The sequence below is a fragment of the Syngnathus acus genome, chromosome 6 (assembly GCF_901709675.1).
Source record: "Syngnathus acus chromosome 6, fSynAcu1.2, whole genome shotgun sequence".
Classification (NCBI taxonomy): domain Eukaryota; kingdom Metazoa; phylum Chordata; class Actinopteri; order Syngnathiformes; family Syngnathidae; genus Syngnathus; species Syngnathus acus.
The window spans coordinates 8,476,391-8,492,969 of record NC_051092.1 but is presented as its reverse complement, the minus strand read 5'-3'; the positions used below and the strand labels follow the sequence as shown (position 1 = coordinate 8,492,969).

Genomic DNA, 16,579 nt, shown 5'->3' with positions numbered 1-16,579 from the left:
ATTTGTACATATTATGTTGATATTCAAATTGCTTTTATTTAAAAAAAAAAAGATATTTTTCTCAAGGAATGCATTTTACCCTGCTCTTCGCACACCTCAAAACAGAAAAAGAAAGGTAATTTGGAAATATCATTGTTGCGGACATGAAGAAACGATTGAACATGTCAAAAATATGGTCTGGAAATAGGACAAATGACATAATGAAAATAATGTATGTAAAAGATATACTGTACTGTAAAATACTGTAAACGTCTTATACACGCCATACCAGTAGATGGCGGTAATGTAAACTTCAACAATATTTACCATTCGCTATTAACAGCAAAGAACATCTACTCGGCGATTTCCGTCGAAACAGCCGGCCGTGTCACTCAACACCTTTCCCATAGAAACATAATTTTCTCTCAGCGTAGCTATCAATTTGCCACCAAATATGGTAGGTATTTTTATTTTTTTATTATTATTACTTTTTTTAGCCTTTTATATACGATTGCGACTTTGAGTTGGTGCATGTAGTGTACTATCCGCGTGCGGAACGATGAAGAGGAAATTTCAACTGTGTAGTGGAAGCTCAATGCTAAATTTAGCTTATGCTACTTGAAGGTTAGCTAACTACACGGATTCATGCTCCTGCAAATTTAACTTGTTTGTCGTTGTTTTTAAACAAAACAATCTTTATTTGATGTTATGATCTTATTAGTGCACATATTTTTAATACATTATCTCTGTTTGCCCTTCGTTAATAATTCCTGCAGTACACGACGTACGTATCGTTCGTGCTGAGTTTGCTTCTTTGTTTACATACGTAGCCCCTGTCTTGATTACATGCATGCGTCTTTCACCATGTAAATAATCTTTGGAAAACAACCTTACTCTTTTCATAGCCTATAAATAATCACCTTTTAGTTTGGATCACATGATGTCATAAAGTTTTTTTTTTTTTTTTTTCCCACAACACTGATTTGTATTAGTAGCGACCTGTATTTGCATTCTTCACGCTCACTTTTATGTTAATTTTACACAGGCAACATCGTAGAAATGAACTTTTCTGTTTGATCATATCAACTTGCCCTCTCTTCCAAACAGTGAGTAATCTGACACGCAATTAATCCAGTTAAACCATCACATTCATAATACAATTTATAGTTTGAACAGTGGTTTTTAAAATTGTTTTTCATGTTTATTATAGACGTGCTTTGGAGTGAAAATCCTCTTAATAATCAGTCATGGATGATGATGACAGTCCAGAAGAGCTGATAAGGCGCAGCGTCCACAAAAAAAGAGATGTGCCGTGGGACATTTCAGGTCGTGTGTGTGATCTGTGTTTGACACAAACTCATGGCATTTCATACATGAATAACTTGTACACTAAAATATTTCAGTCTTGTCATATATATATATATATATATACTTACACTAATGTTGTTTTAGATTCGGATGATGACATTGATGGGTCTGAAGAGGGAGAATCAGAGAGCAGCAATGAAGATGATGTTGACGACAATGGTTTAGAGGGAGAGGAGGGAGAAGACAATGAAGTGGAGGATGGTAATAGTAGTCATTTTTGTTAAATGCATTTAAACGATCCATCCATCACGTTGGTTTCTCCACATCATGTTACGGTCTGGTGTCAAGTGTGTAATTTTTTATTACTGCAATTAAAATAAGCCCTCAACAAAACAATATTTCATAATGCACAACAAATTACTATGATGGGCAGATTTTAAACTTGTGTAGAAATTGACCAAACTATGATAATTATGTGCTTAACTGTGCGTGTAATAGTCTTCCTACGTCACGGTGTCGTATAGGTTCCTCTCAGTTTATAAGCATAGTAAATAAATGTGTTTAGTGTTAGTAACATGGTTAAGTTTGCCTGCCATAAAGTCTATCGTGCTAAGGGAATACAGATATGACAGTTAATTTATAAATCCTCTTGACTACGTCTTATTTTCTATTTGTGTTAAAGCTCCTCTATATAACTATACTGTGTATTATCTACATAAGACGAGGATGAAGAAGAAGACGCTAAGGCGGAGGATGGAGTTTTAGGCGAGACCTCTGCAACCATTCCAGCCATGAGCTCAGACGAGGATGCGGATAAATGTCCCATCTGCTTGAACACCTTCAGCAATCAACCTGTGGCCACACCAGAGAACTGTGAGCACTACTTTTGCCTCGACTGCATCCTTGCTTGGTCTAAGGTAAGACGTGTTTATTTTGTTCGCAACATCAACATGGTGGAGAAAGTGGGGGTAATGTGGGGCTTGCACCACCGTTGTGCCAAATGTTTACAAGATCACTGAGTACAATAAATGCGATACGTGTAAAAGGATGTTACTATTTAAATTGTTGGCAATTGTATGAAAATGGGTGAATCGATACTATTCATTTGACGGTTACTGTACTTTTGATTTTAATAGGCCAATTGTGGCTCGAGGGCCATACTTTGCTAAGTCTGTTTTATCATGTTTGGATGAGTGGACTTGACTTGCATCATAAAAGTTGTTTTTAAAGTCTTTGCAAGTAGAAGAGAGAAGGTTAGCATCTAATTTATGATGTTTTTATCCCTCTTTTTAGAATGCAAACTCATGCCCTGTGGACCGTATTACATTCAACAGCATATACCTACGGATATCTTATGGAGGCAAAGTGCAGAAAATGGCAAGTGCATATTCCATCATATGTAACAGACTAATGAAAATTTTAATACGTGTATGTTTGCTAACGTGTAATATGACCTTATCCCTTTAATATCTTAAGTCACTCGTACAAATGTGGTGTACAAAAGTGCACACCAGACATGACTTTGCTATCTCCAGATGTACAGTACAGTGTTTGATGTACTTACTGTATGCTCAATACAGATTACAGTACAAAAACCAGTGAAGAAAGTTGATGAGGTGACGGTGGATTTGGACTTGGAGCAGACAAACTGTGAAGTGTGTCAGGGCAGTGATCGCGAGGACCGACTTCTGCTCTGCGATGGCTGTGACGCTGGGTAAGACATTCACGTTACACCTTTTCACATCAAACGGGCCATTTAGACCGACATTTTGCAGGCTCCTTTGCTACTTGCTGTCTTGTACATGAAACCCAGCCAGTTGCTGCCCCTGCCACACATCTAATTATCTTAATGCACAAAGCCGCCCGCGACGGTTGTGGAAATGCAAACTTTGTGGCAATGTCCTATCTCTGTCCGAAAGGGACAGGTGAAAACCTCTGGCTCTACTCTTATACTGTTAGGTTAAAAACACACGCAGCAAAAAGCTCAAGCTAAACTTGTTAATATTCAAATCTTTCATAACTCAAGCCGATTGATTTTTGTTGAGAATTACTAACCTGGCATTTGTCCTGAGTGAAGTTGTAGCTACATACATATGTAAAGCAACAGCATTTTGATTTTCTTCTCCTTTTTGTGTTGTTCCAATGCAAATAAAAGAAATAAAGGTACATAGCGAATAATTGGTAATTGATAGTTTTCTGGAAGTGGTGCATGATCTAACAGTAGCACAGGGGTGCCAATGTTTTTTTGTGTCATTACTGAATCATCATGTAATAACATAGCCTTCATCATTGATTATTAAATTAAATTTGAGATGTTATTTGACTGTACTACTCTTGTGGTAGGTCTTCACTAACTTTTTCCAAAACAAATATTCTCGCACACTAGCAAAGCACTAGAGTTATTGGCCAACTTCCCTTTGTTGACAGCTACCACATGGAATGTCTGACACCACCCCTGGACACTGTTCCTGTTGAGGAATGGTTCTGTCCTGAATGCGTTGCTAATAACAACAACTCAGGTAAGTTAGACTGTTAGACATCATTTGGTTTTGGAGATACAATCTGCTTAAATGTATTTGATTCTTCCTGTATTATTTAGTTTATTCAGTTGTTGTTATTTTCAAAGACAAAGTCAAAGTCTGCTTTATTGTCAACCTCTTCACATGCCAAGACGCACAAAGAAATCGAAATTACGTTTCCACTATCCCACGGTGACAAGACATAGTACACGACATACATACAAGCAAACAACACAAAATAAAAAGAGTTGTAGAGGCAGCGATTGATATGCTACACTTCACACATGTATCGGTTAAAAAAAATAGTTTCTTGTGATGTGACAATTCAGCCAATTTCACAATGTTTTTTTTTTCCAGAGATACATTTTCAGAAGTACTAGTCAAATAACAAAAGACTTGGTTGATAACAGAGAAGAGACCCAACAATTTCTATAGAAGCAAATAGTACATTTTGTCAAGTGTCAAAGCTTATACATGCTTTCACTCAGGAGCATTCTTTTTTTGAAGGATCAGTAGAAGAACAGAATCAAACCCAAAGGCGCCCCTCTACTGGCCAGCCGACTACCAGTCGTTCCCAGTCTCGAGCTGTGGGTCCAATACGAGCCATCGCTCGCACTCAGCACAGTGAGCGGGTTCGGGCCAATGTGAATCGACATCGTATCTCACAGGCACGCACATCGCAGGTTTGGCATGATGGCGTGTTGCTTCTTTTATGCGCATGTATGGCTCTGGATCAGTATGTCCTTATTTGCAGCAGCATTTAGTGTATAGAAAATGCACCTCCCTTTAAGGTGCCATTGAAACAGGAGTGTGATGCATGTAAATACTACATATGCATGTGTTTGGCCCGTGTACCAGAATGGACTGATAAAATAAACCTGGACACTCGTTCATATGCCACTATTGTTTTCCAGCTTGCTCAAACATACCAGAACCACTCTAATTGGCTGGATGAGACCATCAGTGCAGTGGTTGCTGGGCTGAACACAGCAATATATGTAAGGGACCTCACACCTCATCCTCCAACTAGACGCAGGCGTAAGACTGGTAAGTAGGATTAAGACAATACAAGAGTGGGGAACAAGTGAACCAGAAAGAAAAGTAGCACACACTATACTTAGTATGTGTCTCTTATATGTTTTGTTTTAGTACCGTATTTTCCGCACCATAGGCACTTCGGATTAAAAGGCGGAGACTCAATTGCAGGCGCTATTCTGTACTTACTCCACACATAGGGTGCACCGCATTATAGGGCGCATGCATGCCATGATTTACGATAAACAAAAAAAACATCGCAGGAGCAAGACAGTTCTCTCGTCGTTGTCACGTTGCTCTTTGGCAATAATCCCGTCTTTCCAGAAAGCTTGAATTGTGCCTTGTAAGATTGTCTCTTTGTCTGTCGTTTTAGATGTCATTTTACTCCTAACGCCGTTTGCTTTGCACAAGCCAATAGTATTTATTTATCAACGTATTACGTACAGTTCTTCGTTTGGTTTACTGCCCCGGTCTACGTATTTTACGTACAACGTAATGTCCTCTGATTGGTTCATTGGGTCTATTACTCCTACATATTACGTCCTTGCATGTAACGGCAGCCACACAAAAACATTTACAGATTTTAGAATTTGGTCCACACAAAAGGCGCACCTTATTAAAAGGTGCACCTTTGTTTTTGGGAGAAAATTAAAGGCTTTTAAGTGCGTTTTATGGTGCGGAAAATACGGTATATATGTTTATTTGAAATAGCTTGTTAATAGGAATGTGTTTGTGTTCTGTCTGCTTTTGCATTTGGGTTCATTTCATTAACCGGCAACAAAAATATTTGTTGTATATGAAATATGACAGAAAAGAAGGGGGTGGGGCTAGATACGTTTTCTTTTTTACTTCTCACTCCCTTTGCACATGAAACAGCTTTGATTCATGATACTGATGAGTTTCTTTTCTTTAAAATGTCTAACCATTCATGTAAAACATATAATTCAACATTAAATAAAAAAATACAAAAATGTAATATAATTTTATGTAATAAATGTTCGGTAAATCAATCAATCAATCAAACAGGAATTCGCAGAAAGACCACAAAAAAGGTGCTCTCTAACAAGGGTAAAAAAGGCCGTTCAACAAAACCGAGGAAGAAACGTAAATGGAGGAAGACTAAATCCAAAAGGACAATGGTGAGTCTCATCAGTAATTGTGAGCCTTTCACAATAGTCAGTGCAATGTAAAATGACTTTCTTGTCTTTGTTTATGCTTTATCGTAGGTGGGAAAAAAGGTAGCGACTCCTCAGAGCCGCATCGCCAATAGTCTCGGACTATCAAAGGACAAGAACAACTGTTCACTTCCTACAATATGTCGACCCTCAGAGCATACACTAAGCAGCATGCGAGTCGACATAGGGGCTGCATCCCTTTCAATCTATGGGGATCCTTTCGACCTGGATCCATTTGCTGATCGGTATGATCGTTAGTCTTTGTACTGTGATATCTTACCCCGATAGTGGTTGAGCAATTTGATCTTACTGTTTTTTTGTTTTTCAGTGATGAGGCTGAGCAAGAAGAAACTGTTTCATCCTTGCTGGAGGCAAAGAGAAGAGGAATCTCTCACTCTGCTTTTCGCTCTCACCAGCCTGTTGCCCGACCTGTCGGTATGGGTATGTCAAGGTAAAATTCCATCCTCATGTCTCGGGGTTTTGTGATAAATGTACTGTGGATATTTGAGTTTATCAATTGCAAAATATAGAATCTTATATTTAAAAAAAAGAAGCTGCTGTGCCAGGGTAAAATTTCAAGATGTTCTTTTCAAAATGAAGAGACAACTTAATACCTTTTGTGTGATGCCAGGCGGGGTATGGATACTCCCCAAACTGGAGTTGTTGTGGAGGCAGCGCCGGTGCCCGATCTGCTGGGGAGCATCCTTTCAGGCCAAAGCCTGCTCTTAATGGACAGCTCTGGTGTCGTCATTACTCGGGATGGTTCTCTTAAAGCCTCACAATCAGGTACGTTTAGAAATTCTAATCACAGCCCCACAATCATACCTTAGACCTTTTTTATTTAATTCACCTTATGGGGATAGAACGTTTCTCAACCCAACAACTCACTTTTTTCGCTGATGACCAACGATCAGGATTAGAGAAGTTGGCTCCTTTTCAAAGGAGGTGAATTTTACCTTCAATTTAGTTCATCCAGATAACCCGCCAACCATTAATCATTCACATGACTTTTAATGCTCAAAGATAAGATATTTTCCATTGTATGACAAGGGGGAAAGTCCCTTATTCATTTTAACATGCTACGATAATACAGGATAGCTGATATACACTTGTGCACAACCGACTGCAGCGATTCACACACTCTCAAAAGTAGAGTTAGCAATCACTATTGGCTACTTTTCGTCACTTCAATGAGCATGAATATGAATACCTGCCACAATTTTGTGCCTTACATTGTGCTTTAATTTCCGCAGCCAGTTTGTCAACGCTGGAGCCAGGTTCAGAAAAGCGCAATAGCTCAGAGGAATCCAGTGGTCTCCCCCAGCCAGTGATTTCAGCCAGCCTAGCAGAAAGTTCTTCATCCAGTTATGACAACAGACATCTACCAGGAGCCTCCCACAGCAACTTGAACAGACCTCTCTCTCAGTGTTCTTCGTCAGCACCTTCAGATGTCAACAATAGCCAGCCCCCTCACTTTCCTGATTTGTCATCGAGAGGCCATTTGTGTTTACAGCCGCCTCTTAAAAAACGACCCTCACCATCGTTTGGTGTCCAGAGAACCAATGGGTCCTCCATGTGCGGCGCCCTCACTTCATGTCGGGACTCAAACCTGAGCTCTTATAGCAAAACAACACTTCAATCACAATGTCATCCTAATAAAGCACCTACAAAGCCCATGTGGGTAGATGTGGACAACGTCCCAAGGATACCAAAAATAAAACGAGATGCCACAAATTATGGCAATAGTGGCACTAATAAAAGCAATAGTAATTCTTCCTCCAGTATTAATAATTCTGGCATGCCCGAGACTGCCGTGGTCAGCTTTGCCGGGGACAAAAACAGACAAAAACATGTTGGCCAACAAAGCAACACTGACCGCCAGCCTCCAAATCAAGGAGCTGGCTCCTCTCAAGCCTTCTCCAACTCATTCTCTATTTGCTCCTCCAGTGTCTCTCCTTCTGCATCACTATCCAATTCCTCTGCATCATCCTCAACTTCTTCATCCATAAGCTTCCGCATTAACGCCAGCGGGAACTCGTTGCATTCGCGACGTCTGGTCCTCCCATCATTTTCTGCTAGTGAAGGTGAAAGCAGAGAGAAGATGGATGAGGCAAGGAAGAGACAAGAGCACAGAGATCAACAGAAAATGTTGGCATCACGCACAGCTGCCGCTAACAAAAAAGACATGAATGTCTACGACCCCTCGAACCCAACTATATCAGACTCAAGCAGTTCTGACAGTGACAGTGAAAGTGAGAGCTTAGACAGAAACAATTGTCGGTTCAATTCACTTCCCAGGTCAGCGTTCACCTATGACGTAGCACAAAGTAAGCAGAAGCTGCTTCAAACAAAAAACAAAAGACCCGAGAGTGAAGTTGCACAAGAAGAACCGAGAAGTGCTCATTTGCAAACTCCCTCACGGTTGGGCAGTTGCACTTCAAGAGTTGTCAAAGTTGAAAAGGACTCAATATTGGTGGACATAAAAATGGACAACCGAACCCCATTTGGTGGCTTCAAGAGGCAGGCAGGACTTGCTGATTCAGGAATAGACAACATGTTTGGACACGGTGTGAAAAGTTGTTCTGGTTCAAAGACAACAGTCACGTTTTCACCTGTTCAACACAGCTTGGACCACTTGAAGACAGAGGAGGAAAGTGGACGTCATGCTATTAGTTCCAAAAATGCCATTGACAGAAAGATTGATTCTTCGGGCTCTGGATCATCTTATATCAAGATAAGACTAAAGCAAGAAAAATCTGATTCCAGGTCTCCTCCAAAGGATTTGAGTCATGAAAAGAAAACATCCACCCAAGTGGTTCCATCTAAACAACACACTACTTCACGCATCTCACAATCTGACAGAGACAAGACTAAGGACCATCTTGTCTCAAAGCAGGAAGACCAGCAGAAGAAAACGGACAAAGACAGAGACAGGCGGTCAAGGTCGCGAGACAGAAGAACACATTCATCGTCGGGAAGCTCTCTGTCCAGTTCTCCCAAGCGCTCTCGTAAAAACAAGAGACGACATAGATCAAGGTACGGTGACCGTTGTTTTTTTTCTATTTACAAAGTGCCAAATACGCTTGTCCTGTTAATTGTTCCTTTATGATTTCCAATCTGAAGGTCTAGCTCCACATCAAGCAGCAGAGAGCGTTCAAGGAGAAAAAGACATGAAGAAAGCAGCCAGGAAAGAAGTGATGACAGCAGAAGTGGCCCTGAGACAAGTAGGGTGTCAAAGAATAGGACACGTCGCTGTTCTCGGTCCAGATCACGATCCAGAGGTAAAGCCAAGGCCCAGAAACATGGACGCTCCCGCTCTAAATCCCCATCGAAATCATCATACAAGTCCAGATCCAAAGAACGATGGAAAGAGCGCACACACTCGCGTAATGAAGACGCGAAGGCACGACCAAAATACAAAAGGAGATCCCGGTCCAGATCGAGCTCAAGAGAGAAAAGCAAGGAGGGTGGTTCATCTAAAAGCTTTAGAAAAGCTTCAGTGACTGGTTTTCCACTCTCAAAATATAACAAGGACACTCAAAATGAAAACAGAGTCTCACTAAGTTCTGTAAAAGATGAAAAAAATCCAGAAGTCAAAAAAGATTTGCCCGATTCTCCCTTTGTTCCAAAAATTAAAAAGGAAAATGACAGTGCGGACACCACGGCCATATCTGTAGAAAGTAAGAAAGAAGTGCAAATCTTTAAGAAGGTAAAGAAAAATGAGCAACCATCTTTAGATATGTTTGAAAGTGCTCCCACCCCCCAACACACCGAGAAAGAAGATGCACCTTCATCCATCCAAGGAATAAAAAAAGAGTCCATCGAGATTCAAGTGTCTGAAACAATCACGACGGAAAAAACTGCTGAAATCACTCCGATTAAAGCGGAGTCAGTGTCCTCAAAATTGCCAGTTACCTCGGCTCACACCTCAGGCGGTCACCAGGAGGCACCCAAACACTTACAGCCCGACGTGAAGGCCCCAGTGGACCAGGCAAACGCAATTGAGTTGAACGTCCCAACGAAGCACATCTCAGAATACGACGAGGACATCTCTGTGGATATGTTGCTTGACATTCTGGACTGTGTGAAGCAAGAGCACACTGTGGACAATGGTGCCAATATCAATCAGCAAAATATCAGACAAGAAGGTAACACTGAGGCACAACAGCTGCTGACGGCATCTAGAATGAAGATTCAAAGCAAAAGGGTGACGTGGAATGTACAAGATACCGATGGAGCCCAACCAGACAAAAATGCTGACAGTAAGTGTCTCTATTCTCATTTCCACATTTGGCTGTCCAGTAACTGTATCTGCATCTCTTTGATTTCATTCGCTATGCTTTCCCTCAGAGCTGGCTTTGTTTAAAGAAAAGCGGAAGCAGGAGGCAGCTCATAAACCCTCACCTATTAACATTAGCCAGGTAAGACCTATGACACTGAGACGGTTAAAAGAAGCCTCTGAATGGATTCGAAATATGAAAAAAAATCATAAAATTCGAGTGACGAGTTGACTGAGCCCATAGACGTCACAAAATACGCCCCCTTTAAATAAGTGTGTGTGTGTGTGTGTGCGTGCAATTTTTGAGAGGTCCAAGACATCTTTGGCTTGTTTTATTTTATTTTTTAGTGTTGCAAGCCAGACGCTCAAAGAAAGTTGCTGATGCACTTCCAGCCATTAATTAAAGTCAAATGCAAAAATACAAATACTTGCAAGGCGTGACTCTAGCCCCCGCTGTCAATCAATAGGTTGAATGCCCACATCCAACCATGACTACTACTACTACTACTACTACTACATTTACATTCATTTTTTAGAAATACTATTTTTATGCAATTCAGTGTTATTTTATTTTTATATATGACCTGTATGGCATGGGGCTTAAACAGAATCTAAACATTTCAATTGGTTTATATGGAGGAAATTGATGTAGTAATTTGCGCTGGTAAATTGAGTTATTAATTGAACTTCTAAGTCAAGTTACCACTGTAGTTAAAGTTATGTGACTGAATCCAAATATTTCTGAGCTCCTGTAAATTGAAATTTAAAATGGCTTTGGCTTTTCTTAATGCTTATTTCTGTCTACATCAACACTTGAGTCAGTTATATTTTAGTAAGTGCAGTTATGCGCCCATCAATAACAGGTCTGTTAATCGAATCACCAATAGGTGGCAGTGTTTATCCAACAAACATTGATGGAGCAACCTTTTATGGTGACGTCATTAAAACTAAAACCGACAAGTGGTGTCATTTCAGATTATATAAAATTGAACCCCACATCATGAAATATAGTGCATTATATTACTTGTGGAATAATAACAACATCTATAATTTGAGATGCTGTGTCCAGCCCTTAAATAGTAATGACTTAAAGTTTGGTAAAAATCTGGTTCATGGTACTATTCTGCAACTTTGCTATGATCAGTGTCTTTCTGATTCAAATATTTCTCACTTACATTCTTCACAACTCAAGAAAACAAACTTCCACCAAAACTTTATGGCCATGTTGTGATCGGCTTTAAGTTGGGTCACTTTGCATTTTGTAACAGGCCACAAGTGGACCTGCTTCAGTCGGTGATTCGGCCAAGGGAGATGACGGTACTCTGCCAAGTGGCAGCGGCTGTCAGGAGTATTTGAAGAAGCTTCACATGCAGGAGCGAGCCGTTGAAGAGGTGAAACTGGCCATCAAACCCTTCTACCAGAAGAGGGACATCAGCAAAGAGGAATATAAGGACATTCTACGCAAAGCTGTGCGGAAGGTGGGTTCGAGGATAAGTAAGATGAAATTGCTTGTTTTCAGTTTAGACCAAAGAATTGTTGAAGTCACCATTTGTTCCACTAGGTTTGCCACAGCAAGAGTGGGGAAATTAACCCGGTGAAAGTCGGCAATCTGGTAAAGGCTTATGTGGACAAATACAAGCACGCTCGGAAACACCAGAAAACTGAGACTAAGCCCAAGAAGACGTCTGCCTGACGGCCACTGATCGAAATCCCATCAACACTCATGCACAGTTTTTGCAGGAGAGAAATTTGCAATATTGTATTTCTTTTCTTCATCACGTTGGACAAGCATGGATTTTGATCTTTTGCAGGGTCAAAACCTTTTCTTTTTGTGCACAGCCACAGTTGTGCTGTTAAGAGATTGTTCTCTAAGTACTTCCATTCTCGGCAGGCGTAACGTTTTGTCAATAGAATATTCATCAGTGGCCAAAACTCCTGTTTTGGTTCAAAGGCAGTTTTTTTGCAGTTATTTAAATGTATCATTAAGGAAAGTCACTGTTATTGAATATTTGGCAAAAATGTCAATAGTCTTATTCGGAAATTTCAATATTGTAAATATTTTTGATTTCATTAGTACCACTTAACTGTTTATTTCAGTAATTTCTGCCTGTTTCTGTCGTCTCAATTTAATAAATGGAGCAAGATTTTGTTAATTGAACGTCTTTATCACGAATTGGTACGTAGCAGCATCCAAAATAACACTGCCAAATATAGCAAAGAACTTCCTCCTGAAGGACACAAGTATGAACATGTAGACAGAGAGAAAGGAGATTACAACATTGTGTTTAGGTCAGCTAAGGTAGCGCTGCAGCATTAAAAGCACATTTTAGGAGCGTACTGAAGCAAATTGTTTTTTTCTGCTTTGACTTGGAGATTAGACTAAGTCCTTTTCACTCATTTTTACTGTTTGACTTCAGGAAGTAAAGTTAAAAAAAATACCACGAGATTAAATGTGTCTGTTGGAACCTTTGTAAGTCACATAGGCTCAGCAGTGTATAAAACAATTGGGTTTACTAAGACTTTATTGGTAAATGGAACAATTAGGGACCAAAATCTCCACAGGACTGTTGGCTGAACTCAGTTGTCGGTGGGCTTAGTTGAGAAGAAATAAAATCATATAAGCTGTTGTGTGACAATTGGAGGCTGATGTTGGCGCTGTTGAGAGAAGACGCTCCCTCACTCAGGGCCATCTCATGAAAGTTTTGGAAGATCAGCGGGACCACCTTGTATTAGCAACAGGGAAGGACTTTTTAGAGCACGAATGATGAAACCTAATGTTAGCCTCACCTGGACTACTATGAGCTTCTTCTCCAGTGGTTTGCCATCCGGGAACATTTCTCCAAAACATATTGTGATAGTATAGTTAGGTGAGCCTCCCTTGTTCTCCTTAAACTCGTTTAGTTCTGAAACAGATGTAAATAAAAAAGATTACATTTCATTCAACCATTCTACAATATTAATTGGTTTTAGATGATAATGCCCACCATAACAAAACTTTTGAAAATTAAAGAGCTCCATTTTAGTGTTTTGGGGTAATTTTTTCGGGTGCGCTTGAGCCATGCTGGGTTTCTCAATGCTAGCAAACATGCGGCAAGTGTCCTGCCTGATTCCATAAATGCCAGACTCATGGACTTCAAGAAGTAGACCTCTCTGGATGCTGTTGAGGATGCGGTTGGTGTACTCAATCTGGTGGAAAGACAGTTGTTGTTAGAAAATCCATTCCCTATCATCATCTCGAAACGTTCATCCCATTTGTTTTCAAGTTGGACAAAAAACAGACTGTATCAAACTAGTTATGCTCATACAAGTCAAGTTCTTTGCATACGTATGTTTGTGGAAAATTGAACCATTCAACATAAAATGGTTGATGGTTTCTTGCAAAAATGCTAACGGCTGTTTCCCTGATTCAAGGTGGAATCAGACAGTCAAATACGAGTCTTAAATCACATTGGTTGTCAAATTGTGTCTGTCGAATGTCACAAGGCACCTGTTTGTGGTCCCGCAGGCCTTCAGTGGTGGGAAAGCAGAGAGGGTAGGAGTTGTTCTCACAAGCTTCTTGGAAGTAGTGGAGTTGGAGACGGGCTGTGTTCACTCTAGTCTTTAACATTTGTCTATTTTTGTAGTGGATGGAGACCTCTAAGTCAATGTTCTTATAAGATAGGTATGGATTTACTGGGAAGAGAAAAGTAAACAAAGTTTTAGTCATGACTGAAAGAACAAGTTCATTGAACAAGGATGTACGATAGTGTGCAGGCTCTCCATGATAGATAGGGTGAGAATCTCAGTCAATAGGGAGGGGTTAAAAATAAAGCCCACTCTATATATGGGAAGAATGCTTCATGGACAGTGTTGGGGCATGAACCACTGGGAGGGGGGTCTTGGGGTTGTCCCTGAGAGAGTGTCTCTCAGACGGCCTGAGGAGGCCTTGGAATCCTGCTGGAAGAAGTCGGACAATGTTGCTGGCGTGAGGACTTTCCTGCCATGCTACCCCCTCAACTGACCCATCTAAGAAGAAGGTTAGGTGGACGAATGGGCAAGTATTACGCAGGTTCCGACGAGGAAAATTTTGATTGTCAGAATGGGAGGTGAGCAATTCAATTCAATGCATTTTCTGCACAGGGATCTTTCGGTATCTATTGTAAGGCAATGATGTTTATCCACACAGAATGAAAGAAATGCTCACCTTGTAAAGGAGGAACAGCATTCTTAACAATTGCATCACTGAAATTGTTTCTCTGGACGGTTGGATATTGGAAATATTCTGTTAAACACCCGCCTGAGAGAGAGTAAATGAAATTTCAATGACCAACATTATAAGCGGGAGAAATGTTATCTTTCTTTAAACAAATGGGATGTACCTAACAGATGACAACCAGGCTCTAAGGCTGTAGTGTTATTCGCAAATTGCTGCTGTTTGGAGACAAAAACAGCATTGAAGTGTTTATTTTCTTCTGTGCCTACAAATGAATGAAAAACAAAAACAAAGAATAAAATCAATACATTTGCTTTGACGAGAGATCTAGGTTAAATCAATAGCGACTTACTCTTAGTGTTGATAATCTCATAGATTTTATGAGGGTATGTAGTCTTGGAGTTATCTTCAATCAATTTGAAGTGCTGCTCGAGGTTGTTCAGGTTACAACGAAAGTTGGTTTTCCATTTGGCCTTATTATTCGGGTAAACACTGATTTTACCACTGACAACCGCCCATTCCTGTGAACCATACAGGAACATCTCGGTAGGTGGAATACAGTGTCTCAGTTTGAAGTGAACTGCCATTTAGTTTTGCTGTACTCTGTCTTTAGTTTCTAAGATCGGTATGTCTGTGTAAATATACACTATAGATGAGGGGTCGGGACCCAAACGTGGGTCGCCAGCTAGTTGAAAATGTAATGTCGCAAAATGTATTTTTCAGAACAGTGCAGCATTGACTAGGTGTCAGGAACTATTCACTTTGGCTAGCAAATGCATAGGTAGCAATATGCTCTTGGCGGTGTCAAATGTTTCAGGGGCTATTGTGAAGCAAAAATAGCTTATTGTTTTTAACCCCAATAAAAGTGTGGCATGACTTTGCAACAATACAATTCCCAGGGTGCCAACAGTTGAGAAGCAGTAGTATTGACTTATGCTGAAAGTTATTCATACTCTAGCCAAGTTTGCAGTCAAGTCAATCTGAATTCATTTTATTTTGAATCTTATTATCACTATTCTTTTCTTTTTTTTTCTTTAAAGGAAATGTTCCATGGCCAAAATTATTCAGTATCTATCTAAAAAAAGAAAATCGTCCAGTCCAGTGCTCTCAATGCCCTAGCTGTTTACTAGATTATCCAACAAATTAAGATTTTTTTAGATTGGTGCAAACTAATTAATTGTTTTGACAGTATTTAGAATAAATTCCATGAAAAGAATATGAACAAAAATGCTAAATATTGAACACATTTTTTTGTCTCATTCTAATGACATTTCCAACTCAAAACGTCAAATTGATATTAAAATTGCCCTTAACCCAAAATTTAGTCTTAACTGTACATCTAGTCTGGTTTCTTCCCAAATTCTGAAAACATGCATGGTAGGGTAATTCAGCATTTGAAATTGTCCTTGGGTGTGATTGTGAGTGTGACTAGTTGTTTGTCTGTGTGCCCTGCGATTGACTGGCAAAAAATTCAAAAGCATTATTATTACAAAATTGAAAGCTCATTAAATATCGAACCAGATATGGCAAACATGTGTGCCAGCAGTGTTACAGCTCACTGAAGGAACTCAGACCTACATGAAAGATTTGAGTGTCGACATCACTGCAGTCACTTTTGGAGTTGTGCTTCCAGGGAATTCGGATTCTGTTTGGAGCGACGTAGCACAAACCCTCATACTGGCCTGAATTCACTTGCTCTATGAGCCAGCTGGCAAACGGTGGTTTATGAGGGCTGAGAAGAAACATATTGGATTAAATCATCACCTGTTGTTTTGCTGACACTCAGGAAAAAGTATTCTATTAACAACTCGACCAGGTAAACAGGAGCAGAATTAACAAATTGACATTTGACATCTTTAATTGGTACTATAAAATCACATACTGTCCAAGAAGAAAATGAGATAAAGACAGAGAAAATCTTACCGTTCCATTTCTTGTCCGTTGTTGCTTCTTAAGCAGGGGTGGGTGGATCTGGTTCTTTTCAGCCCTGTGTGAGATTTTATACACGCTCACACACAGCATGGTGTACCTCCTCCTAAAGGGGGAGTGGTGGTGGTGGGTGGGGGGATTTCCTGTGCTCTTCCCTGCTTGA

At 40.1% G+C, this 16,579-nt stretch overlaps 2 protein-coding genes across 4 annotated transcripts; one reads left to right on the top strand and one right to left on the bottom strand.

Annotated features, from left to right (window-relative positions):
• The first annotated feature begins 329 nt into the window (after positions 1–329).
• Positions 330–12,448, top strand: phrf1 (PHD and ring finger domains 1). Of its 2 annotated transcripts, none has more exons than XM_037254308.1 (19): positions 330–436; positions 1,025–1,085; positions 1,190–1,305; positions 1,432–1,548; positions 2,008–2,204; positions 2,581–2,664; positions 2,868–3,001; positions 3,715–3,806; positions 4,314–4,474; positions 4,721–4,853; positions 5,868–5,980; positions 6,068–6,261; positions 6,345–6,467; positions 6,648–6,802; positions 7,270–9,052; positions 9,140–10,278; positions 10,367–10,437; positions 11,564–11,773; positions 11,857–12,448. In XM_037254308.1, the coding sequence occupies exons 3-19, from the start codon at positions 1,227–1,229 to the stop codon at positions 11,986–11,988; spliced, it is 4,917 nt and encodes a 1,638-aa protein (XP_037110203.1). In that variant the 5' UTR covers positions 330–436; positions 1,025–1,085; positions 1,190–1,226; the 3' UTR covers positions 11,989–12,448. The 2 variants fall into 2 exon arrangements, with proteins under 2 accessions (XP_037110203.1, XP_037110202.1); XM_037254307.1 differs by having other exon boundaries at positions 4,314–4,489.
• Positions 12,449–12,750: 302 nt separating this feature from the next.
• Positions 12,751–16,579, bottom strand: irf7 (interferon regulatory factor 7). 2 transcript variants are annotated; one of them, XM_037254309.1, is made up of 9 exons: positions 16,411–16,579; positions 16,066–16,219; positions 14,840–15,008; positions 14,654–14,752; positions 14,479–14,571; positions 13,783–13,967; positions 13,280–13,481; positions 13,083–13,198; positions 12,751–13,018 (listed from the first exon to the last, which is right to left on the bottom strand). In XM_037254309.1, the coding sequence occupies exons 1-9, from the start codon at positions 16,416–16,418 to the stop codon at positions 12,836–12,838; spliced, it is 1,209 nt and encodes a 402-aa protein (XP_037110204.1). In that variant the 5' UTR covers positions 16,419–16,579; the 3' UTR covers positions 12,751–12,835. The 2 variants fall into 2 exon arrangements, with proteins under 2 accessions (XP_037110204.1, XP_037110205.1); XM_037254310.1 differs by lacking the exon at positions 14,654–14,752.